This window comes from Seriola lalandi, unplaced genomic scaffold (assembly GCF_002814215.2).
Source record: "Seriola lalandi dorsalis isolate HSWRI2012SDOR001 ecotype SW California unplaced genomic scaffold, Sedor1 jcf7180002054425, whole genome shotgun sequence".
NCBI classification, from domain to species: Eukaryota; Metazoa; Chordata; class Actinopteri; order Carangiformes; family Carangidae; genus Seriola; species Seriola lalandi.
This window is the reverse complement of record NW_019524978.1, coordinates 148699-168575: the sequence shown is the minus strand read 5'-3', so window position 1 is coordinate 168575 and position 19877 is coordinate 148699. Positions and strand designations below refer to the sequence as shown.

Sequence of the window (19877 nt, the reverse complement as noted above, 5' to 3'; positions counted from 1 at the left end):
AGAATTATAATAACCGTTGTAAGTCTGCCTCCAATCAGCGCTGAATTTGCAACTGTGTTTATTTCTAATTAAATTATAATAGGCCTACAAAAATATTTGTAAGACTATGTATACTTTTTCATTTGACCCAAAGTAACATGTAATTAGTCAATCAAGAAAACTTAAGATGCATTTGATATATTTTCTAAATTAATCGTTTGGCCAATAAAACGAGAGAAAACAGTGAAAAATGCCAATCACAATATCCTATATCACGTGGTGACGTCATTAAATTTTTTTGCTCTGTCCAAAAACCCCAAATATTCAATTTACTATGTGAGACCAAGAAAAGCAAGAAGTTCTCCCATTAGAGAAGCTGAAACCATCAGATGTTTGGCATTTTTTGCTTTAAAATGTCTTAAACAAGAAGAAAACCTACTAGTTATAGAGGAGAAAGTCATGCTTATGTCAACACACAGGCGTTGTTCAGACCTGTTGCTCTGCCTTTTAGGATTAACTGGAAATGGTTATATAGATCCTAGTAGTGAGGGTAGTATAACTAAATCTGTCTTTGCTAAACCGAAAATAATCCTACTTTTTGTTCTTGTAGACGAAATAAAATATGGTATTGTTTTGTATTTGAAATATGCATCCATTACCAGAACTGTAGATATAGGCCAATGGGGTAGTAGGTTGCTGTAAACGGTGACAGTCTGTTGCCAAACTGTGTTGCACAGCTTGACTCCACTAGGGGCAAAAAAAAAAAAAGTTTGCAGTTGTTGACGTATTTCAAATAGTTCCTGTTTTGGAATGTGTAGCGTGTTAGAGGCTTTTCACACACCGAGTTTGAGCCTGTGACTTTGTGCCAACACTACGCTATGACCTGGGGCTTTCTGTCGCTTTGAGAGCTTTGTTTTTAGCTAATGTAGCTAGGTCCAGCAGCAGTATGGACTACATATTTTCTATCACTGGCAGCGGCGCGAGAGTTGTCAGAGAAGCAATCTCTCAGAGACTGTGGCCCGGATCCGGACAGGACAATGTTGAAATTCAGAAGCACCAAGCTGGGACAACACACAACAGTATCCCCGTCCCCTCCAAAACAGGTCAGTGTAACACTCAGTGCCGTTAGCTGATAGCTGGGACAACACGTATTCAAGTATCCACAGGAACCAAACCCTCCAACTTTTGCTGTCCTCCAGAGCGTGGTGCCAAATCCCCTTTGAAATATGCTCACTTTAATGTTCCCTGGTTCCTTCGATAATTTTCTTACCTGGTAGAACACTGGCAAAGATGTAAAAATAAACATTAAGTGCCACTCTAACTTTCGGCTAAGTCCTATTCATCAAGTATCGCTTATTCCAATATAATTGAAACTTTTTTTTTATTTTGCCCGTTGTTTTCGCAGCCCTCTGTCACTAAAATACACCGCGTCCATTGCCTTTTAACTGCCTGACAAACTAAAGTTAAGTTTATTGAAATACAGCAATATTCTAAAAACTATATTGAATTCGAGAAATAAAAAAAATACGAATTAGCACAGGACATTTAACGACTTTGATTCTGAGCGAAGTTTTCAACTCTCGGCGCGTGCTGCTGTTGCTGTCAGCAAACAGCATGTCCAGCTGAAATAATGACGTTTCACACGTTGTTTCTTTTAAGTGTCTTGAAAACATGAAACTTGATGTTGCGGGGCCTGTCATGTGACATAGCTGTACTGCAAGTAGGTAAATAACAACGGTTAACAGGTAAAAGGTGTCATCCCCATACATTTCCCACAAAGCTAAAGGTGAGAAGAATTACATGGAGCCCCTGTCTGCCCACCAACAAACCCCCCTTGCATGTTTAAAAGCCCACAGGGCTTTTAAACATGCATATCAGATCAGTGCATTAGGCGAACAGGGAAGGCAAATACATTATGCAACACTAGCTGTTGCACACATGTTGAAGAAGACTTCCTGGTCAGTGCAGTCATAGGACTGATGGTCCTCCTGCTTGCTACCATGCCTGATGTCCTATTTTTGAACTGATTCTAACTCGTTACGAATCACTTACATTCATGTCCTCAGTGGCTGCTCTCTGCCTGCCTCTCTGCCAGCTTGTTGTGAGGACACACTGCCTGTAACAACTGTGGCATCCCAAATATTTCAGATCAGAAGGCAGTGCATGCTTAAACCATCCTGCCAGTGAGTGAACAAGTATGTCCTCAAGGCTTTTCACATCGGGGAGTATCTCCATGTTAATGAAAATTGGATTTTTTTTTTCTCCCTTTCTGCTTTGCCTCTCAAACATAATTTATTATGAGACCCGTCAGAGCCTTCTCTGACTTTGAATTAAAATGCGGAGAAATGTAGTGCTGTTGAAATGAAAAAGCAGAGACTGATCTGGGCTATCAGGCCACATGCTCCACAGATATATCACACAGAATGCTGTGTGCTATTAGTTAGCCTTAATTGGTTGTTCTGAAAACAAAGTGAAAGTTGCGGTGTGAGGGGCACACGCTCACCCTGCTCTGGTTTAATGTACTGGGGGTTTGCAGCTCATGCAGAGTCATCAGGCCCCAGAGCTCGGTGGCGCTGCAGGTTAATTGTTCGATCTAATTAGGACAAAGATTAATCAGATGCATGCTCTGCTGCTCTTGAAACGCCACGGATGGCAGTGGGGTTCATTAGCAGTCCCTGTGCCTCTCTTCCAGCAGCAGAGTGGACCAGCGGGGGCGGCTTGTGTCTGTAGCCTGCTGCCCCGCTTGGGGGGTGAAAGAATGAGGCTAACTAGACGTGGAGTCAGGTAGTGGTGTGTGATGTTGGAGACGATGGTGGCCACAGAGGTGGTGAGCGAACCATGAGTGGGCAGTGTAGTATTTAACAGGGGGACCACTGATAAAGAGCCCAGTTACACCGTCTACCCTAAACCCTAAGCAGCAGACTTTGTCGTTACCTCTGTGGACTGTGGCTGCTGTATGAGGAATGGGACAGCAGTTTGTGAACTCAAATTACCTTCAGGCGGAGGCATTTCTGCGGCCAGTAAAGTGTGAAGCTCATATTTCATATGTAGTTAAATGAAACTAAGGGTTTTTTCGCTCAATTTCAGAATAAAAGTCTGCATATTATCAGGAATGTTTTTGCCAGAGAAAATCAAAGAGGCCTTTCACATCTGACGGCTAAGACCATCCTTGAACTGAGACAGGGATTACAGTCTCAATCTGTTTGACCACCAGTTATATCACATGAGAGAAGTTCCACATGTAAGTCATGTGATGACACCTGAGCCCGCTCCATGGGCTGAGCTAAGACTGTAAAATGTGGTGTAGGGCCGCAAGTAATAATTATTTCCATTATTTCCATATCAATTAATGGGCTAACTATTTTCTCAATTAATTGATGACTGATGATTTGTTCTATAACATAACAGTACTTGCTTTTATGTGTGAACTCAGGCTGCCAGCACTTTCATTGTTTTTGATGGTCATATCCTGTTCTTGCATCAGAATACTATCAGCTATCCCTCAAGAAAACCTCTGTAAAGTTTGCATAAAGGGCTTAAAAAGTCCATTAGGAGTCTTCCTGCCCTCTCTGATTACACAGTGAGACAGTCCTGAGCTTCTACAGATTCCTCAGGAATGCGTGTCGAAGTCGTGAGTTCACACGGCTGGTCAGTGGAACAGAGAAGTTGTTGCTCTATCGGGGACCGATGTAAGAAAAGATATAAATGAATTATATCATGCAGAATTGTATTGTGAAGGCTGTTTGGCACTGGCTTTGTCTTTACTATTGTTAAGATCACACAGCTATTTAAGGTATTGTTTTATCTGGCAGTGATTGAGATGACTGACGTCAAACTCCTGCACACTTCCCCGCAATGAGGCAAAAGTACAAGCATGATGGAGAGATTAAAAAGTAGCATTAGAGACACAGTGGCAGGATTGAAAGGTTCTACTGTAAACACAGAATTGTCACACCTGCAGGCATTGAAAACACATGGTACAGCACAGCATGCTCCTGGATATCATCCTCCAATCATCCTGTCTCAGATGTAATCAGCAGCATGTGACTTTTCTTTCAGAGAAGATACTAGTGTAACAGATACAGTTGTGTGTATTCTTTTAATGTACTTTCTTCTTTGATTATCGAGGTGTGTGAAATCCCGGGAACTGCTTTTTAATCCGTAACACACAGGTATTTCTATACTGCTCCTGATTCCTAAAGAAGAGTCAATGCAAGGTTCTGAAGTTTTAAGATGTATTGATTAAATCTCCGTTGGGGAGGGAAAACTTGCTGGAAAATAAAGAACTCCAAGTGAGTTATTATTTAAAAAAAAAAAAAGTAATACCAACTAACTACCAACAGGACATCCGGCAGAAGTAGTCCTGGCCGATGCAGAACATTGTAAATTACAAATACAACATACTTCATCAATGTAATCCATAAAATCACACTTCAGGACTTGAGAAAAATACTGGTTTATTAAAAATGGCATATTCAAAAATGGCCAGCTAGGCTACTGTAGAAATAAAGCACAAGCTCTGATGTTACGATGATAAATGAGAAATTCACTTTTTAAATAAGATCATAGTTCCATTGCATTTGCGTTTTGCATTTCTCCCCACATATAGTCCTATTTACTTACAAAGCTTCTGTGATGGTGACATTTAAAATTTTATCTGAAAGGTTTTACTCCAACAACAATCTTAAAATTGATAAATTTCTTACGTCACAGATGGATAGATATAGATTTTGTATAGAAAATGGTTAATTTTTTTCCACTTTCCTATCCTGTTAATTGTGACCCCTCAGGTTTATCTCGTGACCCCACATTTCCACTGAACCAACCTAGGAGAAACATAGCCTGAAAATTTGTTCTTTTCTTGCCCTTGTTAGGCACTGTAATACATTTTGTCATATTTAGAAAGACAAAACAGATTGTGTGGCCATACTCTTTATTAGTAGCCGATGATTCACCAGTGCCACGGTGCAAGAGCTGCTTTGTCCTCATGACATTGAACTCCTCTCTGCATCTCTAAGTTCTCTCTGTCCCCAGGGTGTTCACGTATTTGTCACTGTTCACGTTCACCCTGTGGTTGACACCAGCTCTGCTGCAATTATCAGCATGATTCAGAAAGTACAATCTGCTGCTGCTCTCAGAGCTATAATAGGTGATTTTAATCACCTTAATTTCCAAAAAGACCTTGAGCAGTTTGTATCAGCATGTGACTTGCTGTGCATGCCATTAGGAGGATCTGTTATGGCTCTGTCAAGGGAACATAAGTGGCAGGAGTCCCAGTGGGATCGCCAGACCACAACACTGTACACCTGCTTTGCTCGTACAGAACTGTGCTCAGGGTCTGAACTTATGACTTTTCCCTGACTTTTCAAGGATGTTTTGTCCACACAAACTCATCTATGTTTCAGGATCAATTACCGCACTGAAACTTTATCGTTCTCCAAGGACTTTGTCACCGAAATGATGACAGTCTGCATGATGCATCTCCTGTGAGGAAAACTAGAAAGGAGTTCAGTTTAGAGATAAAAACAAATTTCAGATGAAAATAGAGACCCAGGAACTAATCTGTATGATGATAGAGGAGAGTTCAGACATTATATAGCCATCAGACATTTGTATGGCCAATAAGCCGAACGGTGTTATATATTGTATGTCATGATTGCCAGTTCTGAGATACTTCAACAGCAGATGTTTGAAAGAGGCCAGATGATGAGCACAAATGCTGAGCACAGTTGACGTTAACGGGAAGGTAATTAAGACCTGTTCTGAGTGACTCAACAGCAGCTTTTGCATCTTCATCACTTCATCTGAAAAGAGTACTCAGCCTCTGGAAACATGCTGCTCTTATTCCCAAGAATCCCACACCTTTGGTGGTAATTTCCCTCACATCAGATAAATTAAACCATAGACTGCATGGATGTGACGTCAGCTAGAATTTTCTAAAGAGACACTTTGAAGCTTTAGGTTTGGGTGAACCGCTTCCCGTTCGTAGTTTTTCATAAGCCTTTTTAAGCTGATGTACTTTTTTTATTTAGTTTGGTTGTGTTAATGATGAGAGAAAAAGCAGTTCTTTCATTCATTGACTCAGGGTCGGAGGATTTCACATGATGAAGAGTGAGCTTTTCAAATGTGCTCAAAGAATGAATCATGGGCAATGTAATTGCCAGTGAGGCAAACGGACCTCCTTAAAACTTAAAAAGAGCTTTACTCAGTATTTGGCATTGCATGACACACCCCAAAAGACTTGTTGGCACATCATAGGTTTGCTACACCAGCGCTTCAGCTGAGTCAATTTAGTCTAACCTCTAACTAAATTGGTTGCCAATGATCAAACTTTATTTCTATGAAAGATTGTAGTGCTAGATTAGTAAAAAAGTAAATATGAACCTGGCTTGGTTAAAACTAGTGCCATTCACTGTTGTCCCTGTTAGTTTAGTTTTCTGTGTATCCTCTGGGCCCAAGACCTATGAGTTTGTATGTGAATTCAGCTCTGACCAGACAGTGGTCAGTGTGGAGCTGCAGTCATAACACTACTTGATTTATCTGCAAAGAATAAGGCAGGTCTTAAATGAGGTCAATGGTCATCCTTCCTCATTGAACATCTGTGAATGTTTGACTAAGGTTTGTTTGTTTGTTTTGACCTGTGGTTTTAAATGTGTTACTCAGCTCCTTCACCAAGCCACGGTCTAAGGGAAGGGGAAATCATATGGGAATTTTAACATTTTTCTGCCATTGAGTTATTATTCTTTTCTTACCTGCTCTAATTCTAAGCTTGCTGTATTGAGAAGGATCAACATTTGGCTCTTAAACTGTTTATAAGATGAGTTTTGCTTTATTGCTGAGGAGAGAGACAGTTCATCAAGTTGTCAAATCTCATCCCCAGTGTGTAATAGTTAGTCAAGCAGATGGATTTGAGGAGACGCTGTCATCATTTTTTCGTCTCATCGCAGCAGACCTGTCTGGATAAATGGAAAGTAAGCTGTCTGTGTTGGTGATCCGGCCTCTATTACTGGTTTGCCATTACAGACTGTGGTTGGACGGGAGGTGCACTTTCTGTGGAGCATTTTACATTACTCACAGGTTGCCTTTATTTAATGCAGTAGTGGGAAAGGTTTTCAGATCTTCTACTTAAGTAAAAAGAACAATACTGCATTACAGAAGTACACAGGTACAATTGAAAGCCCTGCATTCAAAATTTTACCATTATTACCAGTAAGATGTGCTTTACTATCAAAGGAACATAGAGTCATTAGGCAAAATGACCCCTCTGAGTGTTATATTGTTAGATTTATTTTACTATTAGATTGTTAGTAGTGACACCTTAAAGGAAAAGTTACACCCATTTTGGGAAATGCTTTCTTGCTCGGAGTTCATTGGGAAGATTGCTACAGCTCTCATGTGTATATGGTAAATATAAGGCTACAGCCTGTTGACAGTTAGCTTAGCTTTGCACAAAGACTAAACAGCTTACCTGGCTTTGTTTAGAAGAAAATACATATACATATATATGTATACCTAGCAGCAGCAGTAAAGCTCACAAATTAACACATCTTTATTGTTTACATTTTTTACATAATCCAAAGCACTACAGTAATATCTACTGTATCTTAGTTTAAGTTAGCTAACATTATCCAAAATAAGATAACCAGTGGTGACTAATGTTAGCAAACTTTATATTGCCATATGATGAACTTTTCTGAGTGAGTTTGCAGACTTCATGAGTTCTTGTGCTAATATTAATACTCCTCCATGACAACGTTTAGCATTATTTTCAAAAAGTGACCATTGTTCAGCAAACAATACAGGCTTGATTGAAGTAGTTCTTGAGTAAATGTGCTTAGTTCCTTATCATTCTGTCCAGAATGTGTATAAATATATGAATGCTGCTTCAGGGTATTACAACTCTTATAGTGTACTCGCTGTACCTGCATTTGGCCTGTACCACACTAAAGCTTGTTCAAATCTTTGTTCCTGTACAAGAGTATTTGTTTTTGGCTCAATAAGAAGATCTGATAATGCAGAGTTTGTGTTTCTCAAAGCTGAGCTCATCACTTCTCCTGTTATTGATTACATCTGTAACCTGAGAGGCTAGTGTTGCTGCCGAGATGAGATGTAGAGTGCCAGGGCTCCGAGAGGCGACGTAAACCAATAAAGATGCGCTTTTGTGCCATAAAGCTGGATAACATAAGTCTGCTTATACCAACCCTGCTTCATTTTCTACCATGTGGTTCTCTTGAGGCAGACCAAAAATTATTTCATTATTTCAATAATTAAGTGCGATTACATAATGATAATGAATGGACACTGGTCATTAATGTCCCTTTTCAAGATCATCACATCAGTTGAGTCACAGTATTGCATTACTGTCATGGTCAGAATGGATCACAGAGTTGTTATGGAAGCTACAGCAAGCGTACATTATGTATATGTATCATCGCTATCGATCCAGCCACTGCAGCCATACCATTCATCATGCCCTCTTTTTCCCCACAACACACACACACACACACACACACACACACACACACACACACACACACACACACACACCCTCCCACTCCCAACTTTGACTTGGAAAAAATTATTGCTCAAAGTGCAATAACCTTAACGCCAGAGGTTGGATGAATCACAGTGTGATTAGTGAGCCTAGAGTCAGAATGCATGTGACAGTAGGGAGGAGGAGGACAGGATGTCTGGTGCTCAAGCAGGACCTCCTGTTTTCAGCTGCACGAACTGTGGATCAAAGTGCTTTCACTTCTACTGAGAAAATGTTACAGATACAGTTTTATCGTGGTTGACATGATAGTATGCAGGATATTGTTTCATCACAGTGTTGTCTGTGTCTGCATGTGGATATATGCTTGTGTCAGGCTGCAATCAACAGTTGTCATAATCCATTAATCTGTCTTATTTTTCAAATGTCCAAGGTAGTGATGAATATCGAGTTAAATATTAAGATACTATCACCAATGTGATGACTGCGTTTAAGTACCGATAACAAAATAATACTTTTCTGATACTTTATTTTAGAAATAGTAACCTTTTCTTTTCTAGAAAATTCTCTTTTGCCACGCTAATGGCATAGCTTTAGGGATGGCAAGGTCAGTTGATCTGCCACTTCGGTCCAATGTCTTGACAATTTTAGGCTGGATTGCTATGAAATTTTGTACAGACATTCTTGGTCCCCAGAGGATGAATCCTACTGAATTTGGTGATCCCTTTACTTGTCCTGTAGGGCCACCATGAGGTTAACATTTTGTTTTTAATGAAATGTCTGATCTGTTATTGGATGGGTTGCCATGAAATGTGGTACAAACATTCAGTTTACTGCAGGATGAATCGTGAAGTCCTCACTTATCAATTAGTGCATCATCAGATCAAAATACTTTGATTTATTTCCAATACTTGAGCACAGTAACAAGAACAATACATAACTGAGAGGCTCAGTGCGAGTGTGCCAAAAGTAAGCCCGATGGCTTACCTTATAGTTTTAAAGGAGCTATTTATAAATTTTGCTAATGCTACATAGCCAGCATTAGCATTAACAGCTGTTTACTTACCAGTCTAGAAGAAATGTTGTGAGTTCAGCATCAAATTTAATTCCTTTACTCACCAACAGCTGTCTCAAATAGTGGAAATAAACAGCAATGTTAACTCTTGTCTCTATCCAGTGTTTCCTCATACTGAAGTTAGCATGCTAACCAGCTATCGCCGGCCTTTTTCATCACTTTCCCATAGGGGCTCACTGTAGCCTTGCTGTAGTCTTGCTTCAGCTATCATTGCATTTACAACGCAAGAGGTTATAATGCATCCTCTGAGCAGCGCTACTTCCTCAGGGCGGCCTGCATTCTACAGTGACTCGGCATGGAAAATTGACAAGATGTGCCAACAAGGCCGGAGCTAGCTGGTTAGCATGCTAACATCAGCAAAAGAAAAGAAGTGGTAGTAATAGCAGCAAAATAAGAAAGGGTTGCTTTCCACCGCTGTAGATGACTCTTTGCAAGTAAAGGAACGAAGTTTGATGCTGAACTAGCAACGTTTCGAGTAAACAGCCGTTAACACTAACATTAGCTATATAGTAATAGCAAAACGTACAAGTAGATCCTTTAAGGCAGGGCTTTCATATTAATAATACAAATGTAAGGTAACCGACTAGTATGCAGACATACAGTATTTTTAATTAATGCTTTACTTTAGGTGCCTCTCCTGTACATTCAGAATATGATTTTCCCACAAGATGAAACTGCCACTGTAAAATGCAGACAGGTTTGCGACTATTTTTTTTTTAATAACACCCTTTTCCTTTTAAGTCTGCACCAGGTTCATCACTATGGAAACAGTCATGTACACTGTCAGAATATTAATTCAAATGAGTGTGTGTTAACAATGACGTCCCTCAGTACAGACTGGAGTCCATTACTTAGTGTGGAAAGAGAGTCTTGTAGCAGTGTGAAGAATTTAAACCACATTAACAGCAACACTACTGGTGTGTGATCAGCCAACATGGGGAGAGTGTTAATGAGAGGACAGGGCAGATCCAGTGCCTCCTATTCTAGCACAGACATGGACACGGGGACACACACACACACACACACACACACACACACACACACACACACACACACACACACACACACACAAATCTGCAGTTCAGCAAAGTTTCCCATAAAAGCTGAGTGGTGTATAGGCTGGTCCGAGGAGGCTGGCAGTGTAATACAGAGCTGAGTGGTGCTGAGAGTGTTGGCAAAGGGATGTTGCCTGTCACACTGTGTTCTCTGTGTTTAAGTTGACAGCTCCACTAGACCATTGCACTGTATATTCATTACAATGGAAAGACTGCAGCTTATGCTAGCACCATAGTAAAGTTATAAAGGCCTGTTTCTTGATACAGTGGTGGCTCTTCTCTTCTACTCAGTGGTATTTATACAAGGACTATTGATTCAGAAAGTTGACATTTGATGTTGTTGCTATGATATATTACTTTTATATTCTCACAATTTGCAATATGAGACGTAATGAGAGGATCCATAAGTGTAATTACTTTCCTGCAGGTCAGAGACATTTAAAGTATAAAAAAAAAGTGTATGGTTATATTGAATGATATCTGGTCATTTTATAATGGTACAACTTGTGTCTGTCTTTTCTGGCTGCCTCCCCAATCCTTTAGCAGACTGCCTTAAATAAAAAAAGCATGCTCTTTCTGATTCGTGTCAACATGAAACAAGATAATCCATTGGTATGTTGTGCTGTCATTAAGGGTTCAGTGAGGATTGTATCTGCCTGTGTTATTTCTGGAGCCAAACATGAAGTAAGAGCTTACTCCCTCAAACAGCATGCTCTCTGCATCCACACACAGGCCCTGGCACCAGCAAGACTCCCCGCACACCATCATTAAACTTGGCCTCCCAGCTCTCTATGAAACTACTTATATTCTTTCCTTATGGTATATGATAATGTACTGTACAGTAACTTATGATACATAATGGATTACCTCCTTTTGCACATGAGAAAGAGGCTCATGAAACTTGCAGCTCTTCTTCGCTGCAATAAGATTGTCATGTCCACCTAACAACTGGGTGTTGAGACAACAGCACCGGCCACTCAGCTTTAAAGCCCGAGTTAGTCACTGTGTGATAGTCAGCACTTTTTACTCCTGTTTTGTTTGTGTAAGCATTTCACTGCATATACAAGTGTCTTTTCACAGACTCTTGATTCAAGTCAGAGGTAACAACTCTCCATCAATCCCTCTTAACCCAGCACAGTGGCCTACATGTCAGGATAAGAGCATCTGCAGTATTTTTTTTTCCAATGTTACACTTGAGTTTTCTTTGAAAACAACTTTTACTAACCAAGATGGTTAGTGTATGTGCAGTGTATGTGTAAGGCTGTGGAAGAGGGCTGTTGATCAGTTCCTTTAATGCCAATAGATGTTGAAGCCAAAAAATATTTAATGTCCTGACTTGCCATAACTGAGCTGCCTCATTCTGTTAGAAAGAATGTAAGTATATGATACTGGTCATTTACATACAGTTCACAATGTAGTGAACAAGTGTACAAAAAATAGGTAAACTGATATATATTTTAATGCGTCATTTTTTTTTGTACTGTTTAGTTTTGTTTATAAAATGTGGCAAAAAAATGGTGGATGCATATATATATTATACATTAAAATTAAAATATTATGAGTGGACAATATGGATAAAACGCTTTGTGGCTATATATGTCTAGAATTTTTATCAAGAGTTTATATCAAAATATCTCTGTATATTGAGATATAGTAAATCCTCTGGAGAGCCCAGTGAGAAACTGTTGATGGAAAAAATATCGAATAGCAGTGTCAAGCATGTTTTTGCCGTCAATATGCAGACAGATAGTGTGTCAACTTTGATTTTTCATGTTCAGACACACAGGCTTTTCTCCCACAACACACATCATGCACATCATTCATTGAGACAGCATGACATAACATACTCAAAATGGCAGAATCCAGAGCTCCAGGGGGTGCAGAGGCTGCGCTGGAAATGTTTGAAGAAATGGGCCCGTGGCCAGTGCCAATCTAGATAAAGTAAATGCACTCGTCTCTGCTGAACAGCACAGTGGAGAAATTTTTAACAGAGGTGAGGCGAGGTCGCTAGTTATCTAATTTGTTGTTCAACCAAGTAAAACAGCGGTTACCACAGCCTATGCAATTTTACTGTTGTCATTTCCCATAAAGAACATTTTAGTTGGCTCATTAATGGGCTGAATTACAACAACACTGGGTCAGCTGTGTGAGAGAAGCTGAAAGGAACTGCTGTGTATCAGGGAAAAACAAAGGCTGCCTCTCACCAGCCTGGGATGTAAACAGTCACAAGAAGTCATGCCTATCTGAGGAACTTAACGAAAACGTGTGTTGCAATGGCTGCATGCACGTTATGGCCCGCTACACTGCCTCGTGGCTAAACAACACTGCAGAGAGGAAGGTATCAGTGCGTGGGGTGTGGTGGTGGTGGGGGGGTCTGTCCACTTTAAAGTCATTACAATTGAGAGGACATGCAAGTGATTTTCCTGGACCTGTAGGAGGTTTAGCTGTCACCTCTCAGCAGGTCTATGGTTTAATGTGTCTATGTGGGGGGGAACTGTGATCGACCCCCCCACTGAGTGACAAAGTTCTGAAGTGAAGCCTCTTGAGGACAAAAGAAAATAATATTAATCCGATTCATTGCATTTCCTGGCATCCTTTGGGTTTAAGTGTACATACTGTAGTTGTTGTGTCAGCTTTAATTTAGATTTATCTCATTCTTTTTCCTGCTAAGTTTTATCACTGAAGATGCACATTAATGGTAGCTATGAAAGAGACCTGTGAGATATTGTAGTCATGTTATTCACAAACTTTTCACAGTGGCATACTTGGTAGAGATCTTCAGTTTACAACTGCCTTATTTGTTGATTTGTTGTCATTCTTTTCGGTGGGTCAGATGAGAAAACTTATGAAGAGGTCTGCGCTATTTTTATGTAAAATGAAGGACAAACTGATTCATGACAAGAGCTAAATGCAAATGCTACTGTATTTGAGTCTAAAAACATGCTGAATCCTGTACCCGTGCAATCTGTTGAGTATGAATCACGGCTGCTAAATATATAGTTTCCCTTCGCTCTGTGCACAGCCATGACAAACCGAAGCAGGCAGGGAATAGGAGAGTCAACAACGATCTGACTAACATTCCCTCATGGTCTGATAGAATACACAAGCAGCCAATTTCCCTCTGCTCCCTTGTTTTCCCTGCCTGCTGGCTATATACAGCCCTCCCCAGATGTTATTTTTAGAAAACCCCTAAACAGTAGGGGAGGCAATAGCACCACAGCCACACTGAACAGGTGCTGTGCAGGATGAGTTGAAAACTTTTCCTCAAAAACTTGTGAGGATGGACACAATAACAGAAATCCCTGTGAAATATAATGTAACACATACCACATTTTGTGTTTTGTGAACAGTTAGTTAAGTAACTGACAACTAGTGGATGCAGATGGATGACATGAAACAAGCAGGCTGTGGTTTGTGGACTTCAGAAGTAGTTTCCCCTCTATAGAAGCAGGGCGTATTCACAGACAACAGATGCTCCTGATGTCCTGTGGAGTGGGATGAAACCAGAGCCTCTGTTATTGAAGATGCCCCGGTGCTGTGCTCCACTGTGTGTCTGGAGTGTGAATAAAATGCCCATTTACTGTGCCACCTTTCCGCGGTGAGGTTTAATTTTAGACCAGTCACCGGCTCACCATGTGCGAACACCCTTGCAGCTGCTAATGCATATCTGTTATTCTCCTTCACTTTCTCTCTCTTTCTGTCTTTTCTCTACATATCTCGCTGTGACTGTCTCCCACTGCTCATTCCCTTCGTTCTGTATTATCTGGAAGTCTGAGGCATCACTGTGCTCAGCTTCCACCAGTTTGATGTATACTAGTGGGGTTTTTTTTTTTAACAGCATAGGCAGCTGCAGTGATGCTAGGTTAGCAGGAACAACTTTACCAGTTTAGATTAGAGAGAGCAGTAATGTTCAAGTAGACAGACTTTGGAAATGATAACTTTGTAACCGTGGTAACTGTGTACAAAGATGGCGACAGCTGTAGCCTCAAAGTGCTTAGAAGAAAATAAAAAATCTGGGACTAAAATTAGACTAAGGCTAAAATATTTTTAGTTTTTGACCAAAATGACAAAAATCTGACTAAATCTGATGCATATTTTCTTAAGAACACTAAGACTTCAACTAAATCAAAATCTGGTGCCCGTCAAGTTACACCCATCATCTTTATTGTGACCCGGCAGCTCACAAAGTGCATCGACACCTCTGCTGCTTAATTACAGTCTCAGGTTACATGCAGTCTGCCGCACTGGCATGACTTGCTATTAAACGGAGACACCGTGGATTATATTTCATAACATGGAAGCATGGAATCAAACCGATGCCTCTAAATAGAAACTAAGACACCATCATCCACAATCCAGAGCTCCAGTTTGTATTGTCCCACTGAAAGTTATAATCCTTCCAACGGTTTCATCTGGATACTGAATAATTGATCTGGCACACTGTTACAATTTGTGTTTTTGCTCTACACAACTCCTTATGCAATGCTACCGGTTATTTCATACTTTAGTCTTAACAAAATACCAAGTTCCTTTGTATTTAATGATGTACTAATATTCTGGAGATGACTATTTGTCCTGTGCAAAGATAATACACACAACGTAATGTGGAGGAATTGATCATTACTTCCCAGCCTGGGGGTCAAGCAAGGGGTTACAAGATGATTCTGAAGGTGGAGGAATGTGAGAAAAGAACTAGTGCATATGACATCCCATCAGACCCATTGGACGGCTAAGTGTTTCTTCCTGTTCCAAAGGCAGGCCTCAATAGAGAGCAGGCGTAATATGGGCATAATGTTGCACACTTTTGTCTTTGTGTTTCCCAGAAGACACTTATTGTGCTGCGCCTTGTTGCACATGCAGAAAATGCTAGAAATTGTTGTGTAGAGAATGAAAAAAAAAAACAAGTTAACAGCCATGTCAGCAGCTTTGTGAGGTTGTACTGAGGCGCAGTGGTTCTTTTAGCGAAAGGTAAACTTCGTCCTGCCATTCACATCCATGATGCTTACGTGCTCATAGTGACAATACCAACCTGCTGTTACTGGTGTAATGTTTTCTCATAATCACCAACTCAGTGTAGTGTGTGATCATGCTAATATTGGCTAACAAACAGAACAGCTGAGGCAAAATACCATGGTAATCTGGCTAACAGGTGATGAGATATTTCAGTCTGGACCACAGAGGTGGGCCGACAGACCATCAGGACATTGTTGACATCCCAAGAGCATTGGCTTCACAAAGTCACAGAAATTGTCAAACTCACTCCAGTGTTGTAAAAGTGTGGGGGCACTCTGGTCAAAGTATATCTACACCTGAAAGAGTCATTCAATTCATCAAAACATACTTGTACAGAAAGTCATGCTTAGTATTTTTAGGGATTTTTGTTGTGTTTGTTTTTTATTCTTTGCTTTTTTTTTTTCTTGTGAAACATCGGACAGTTTCACCTCCTCCAGCCTCTAAAATCATCAATCAAATGAACAATCTGAGAAGGGAAAGATAAAAGCCTCAAGACAAATGCAACCTGTGACATGAGGTTGGAGAAAGCCTTTTCTTTGTAAATGTAAATGAGCCAAAAGAAAACTGGGAAGCTGGGACGCAGTGAAGCAATGAAATTAAAGCCCCTGAAATGTAGCCTTTAAAACCAGGAAAAGATTATTTATTATTTATTCAACTAATTAAATAATGATATTTATTTAATTACTTAATATTTTGTCTGTTCTATGCTAATGTGGTGAGCAAAATTAAAGACGATATCTAGTGCGATGTTAGAATATCAGTATTGTGTCCAGCCTACGTCTACATTTCATGAACTTAACCCACAGCTTCATCTTTACAAGCTGACATTCACACCTGAAGCAGCTCTGATTTCCCGTCCCCTCTCACTTTCTGCCAGGCAGTCCCGAGCCCCAGAAATAGCAACACTGGTGTATGACTCATGTTTTGAGCAATCTGAGATACCTGATGAGAAAGACACAAATAAAGGGACTCTTTAGTCATGTACAACACCTAGGTAAGATGTGTAATAGAGGTGTTTTAAGGCATTGGGTCTATACATGTCCGACACAAATCTTTCACCCAAACTCAGAATGACCTTCTCCAGTCAACTGCCGTCTTTGCTCTCGCGCCCTACACCCCCCAATGCTCCCTTTCTTCAGCCCCAAGTCAAAGACCAAAGTCGGCCCCTTTTCTAGATCCTCTCGTTCCCAAGAGTCTCCTTCCGGTTTCTTTCATCTCCCATCGTATCTTTTGCTTCTTTCTTTCATCTACTCGCTTCGATATTCCATCCACCCTCTTGCCTTCATCTTCATCCCTTCTCCCATTTTCACCCAGCCCCCCATCTTCCCCATCTGTCACCATACACCCTTCATTTCTTTTTCCTCTGAACCCCCAAATCCATCCATCTCTACCACTTCCTATCCTTTTATTCTTATACTTAAACCTCCAGTTGCCAGCTGTGACCTTCTGCCTTCATTCTCCCAACCATCCCTCCTTTACCTTCCAACCCTTCCACCAGTTCCTTTCAGAAAGTAGGAAAACTGCTGTAATCCACTGAAAGTATCCCAAAACAACTGGAGCCACGACAATCACTTTACACCTCCACTCTCCTCTTCAGTTGTCACTTCCCCCTGCAACATCCCCTCATTACCCAACCAACTCATAGCGCTGAACCCCCCGCCCCCCTTCTCCTTCATCCACCCTCCAGTTCAGCCCCCACTTTCCCTGTGCTCCATCTCCAGCTTCCGCGTGCCCTGCTTCTCAGCCGAATCCATCTTCCTCTTCTCCTCTCGGGCTCGCATCCAGAGCGGTGGTGCCCTGATGGAGGTCAGCCTTGTCTCTGTCTGCCGTGAGAGGCAACAAGGGGAGGAAGGCAAGGTGAACTGCTTTCAACGGCTGTCATTGCGCTGCACAGTGGGCCAGGAGGAAGAAGGGAGAGGGTGAGCGAGGCGAGGACAGTGTGAGATAGAGAGAGAGAGCAAGAGCGGGAGAGTAGAAGCAGAGCGAGAAGGAGAGAGAGAGGAAGAGAGAGAGAGAGGAGAGAGAGAGAAAGGGGTCCAGCGCTCACAGCTCACATCGCTGGCTGGCTGGCTGGCTCGCTCACTGTTGACGAATGAGCTGTCTACCCACGGGGCTGGGAAACGGCAGCTTGTGACAAGCTGGGGAGAGAGGAACATGAATGTAATGCGTACCTTGCCTCGCTTGCTTTCAGATACCGGCCAGAAGAAGACTCCAGAGAAGAAGGATGGGAGGCGCATGTCGTTCCAGAGACCCAAAGGGACCATCGAATATTCTGTGAGTAACGCTCAAGCGAAAGTGCTGTTTCTGTGTTAACGTCGTTACATGTTTTTGACGCTTTTCTGCTCCCGTGCTGCTGCTGCTTCTGTGTGTGCGTGTGTGTCTGCTGCTGGTGGTTTGTGTAGCTCTGACTAGCTCCAGTAATATCCGAGCTGTAGCAGTTGTGTTTGTGTGTTGTGAAGGCACCGTGTCTGACCACGCTTGGTATCTCATTAGTGAGGGGAGAAGTATTTGGTGGATTTTGCCAGTGGAACACGTGTACCTCCTTCTCAAACTGTTTACATAAAGAGGGCAGTGTGTGTGTTTGTGTGTGTGTGCAAGGTAGCTCATAGAGAGCTTATGGAAAACAATGCATCCTATGTTAAAGACTCCCAGTGCAGCAGCACAACACTCAGCTCCATTTTGCATGTTAATATATAGGAAGGAGGCAAAAACTGTAGCAGCTCCATACATTTCCTCCAGCTGGACCAGAGCCGGACAGACAGGCAGGAGAGCTGGCAGGATGTCTATTTGTTTTTCCACTCGTTCTACGCGCCACGTATCGGCGAGCATTCCACCACAGAGCTCGCTGTGCTCGCAAATGACCTTCCAACTGCGTTGTCATTTCTATTGATTTAGCTGTTGTATAGGAGAAGGGGAGGGGGGTTGAGAGAGGGAGAGGGCTCTGGTTCCCTGGCGTGAACTGAAAATGGAGCCCGTCTCTGCTTTGCCTGGTTGTGTTCTTCAAATGACCCTCAAATCCAGCTGCAATCAGACTGCCTTTCTTGCCTCCCTCTCCGTGGCAACAGTGAGGAGTGGGATTTCTGTGGCTCAGCTCCGACTGTCTGCCGAGGAGAGAGGAAGGGAAGGGAGGAAGTAAGGAGAGGAAGGGAAGGGAGGGAGAGGAGGAAGGGTCCGTGGTCTCCCACTGACATTCACGTCTCTCCCTCAAACTCCTCTCTTCTCATTCCCCCCTTTTTGACCGTTACTCTGCCCCTGGATCTCCCCGGACGCTTGCTCTCGGCTCCAGGAGCTACTGTAGGGTCTCACTGTGATTGGCTCCCTTCCCCCATTTCGAACACCTAAGCAACACTGACACCACCTCCATGTCCACCGCCTCCCCGCCCTGTCAGTCATCCTGGACCTGCTGATTGACAAGGCCCTTGTTTACTTCACCAGGGCTCGAACTACCTAAACCGTTACAACTGGATATTTGTCAGAGGCAAAGCACTGTGTCATGGGCCTGATACGAGCTCAGGAGTCAGCAGCATGGATAGAAATGCTTGTGGTAAAAAGAAAAAAAAAAGGGATAAATTTAGCATTTAGTTTGGGGGGAAAAAAGATTAATATCTCAATTACACAGCATACCGATCCTGTTCTTGTCAGCCATCACTCTCTCTCTCTGTCTTTCCCCCTTATTACCCCCCACTAGATTGCTGATAGTGTGATGGATGGATTGAGCTCAGCGAATGATTGTGTCCTGTAGCCTGACATGCTGCAACAGCACGTAGCGAGGAGGCTCGGGGCCGGTGAGAATATTTAAGGCCGTATAACCTCCACTCTGAGAGACACATGGCCGACAGTGTCTCTGTGATTGAGAAGCAGCTTTATCTTAAACTCATCTCCTGTGCTGGGGGGACAGCCGGCGATGTTTCCTTATTTCGCTCTCCAGCTGATAAGTTTATAATCTATCGCCTGGCGCCCACAGGAAAAAGGAGGGCTTCCTCTTATGCTGCTTTATCAATACAATCTCCCTCCTTCTCCCTCCCTCCTCTCACCCTTCTACCTCACACACAGGCTTCTTTTCCTCTCCCTTTTATTTTTCTTTTTTTTTTGCATTGAGAAATAACCTGAGCAGCTGCAACCCATCTGCCTAGACACTGATAACGCAAGTCCATTCAGCCAAGTCCAGCTATTGGCTGACCTGCATCCAATTAAAAAAGTGTTTGAAGTCTCTGGGAACAACAGAGATAGATGATGAGACAGAAAGACGTAGACAGAGAGGCAA

The 19877-nt window shown here is 42.0% G+C and overlaps 1 protein-coding gene across 6 annotated transcripts in view; it reads left to right on the top strand.

Annotated features, from left to right (window-relative positions):
* Window positions 1-19877, top strand: part of oxr1a (oxidation resistance 1a) — a 159236-nt gene that overhangs the window by 95011 nt on the left and 44348 nt on the right. For 4 of the 6 annotated variants that reach the window (XM_023410444.2, XM_023410441.2, XM_023410443.2 and 1 more), the window contains exon 4: window positions 17805-17887. In XM_023410444.2, the coding sequence (XP_023266212.1) occupies window positions 17805-17887 (83 nt within the window). Of the gene's footprint in view, window positions 1-758; window positions 1083-17804; window positions 17888-19877 lie in introns of those variants that run through there. The other 2 variants (XM_087175181.1, XM_023410442.2) reach the window with 2 other exon arrangements.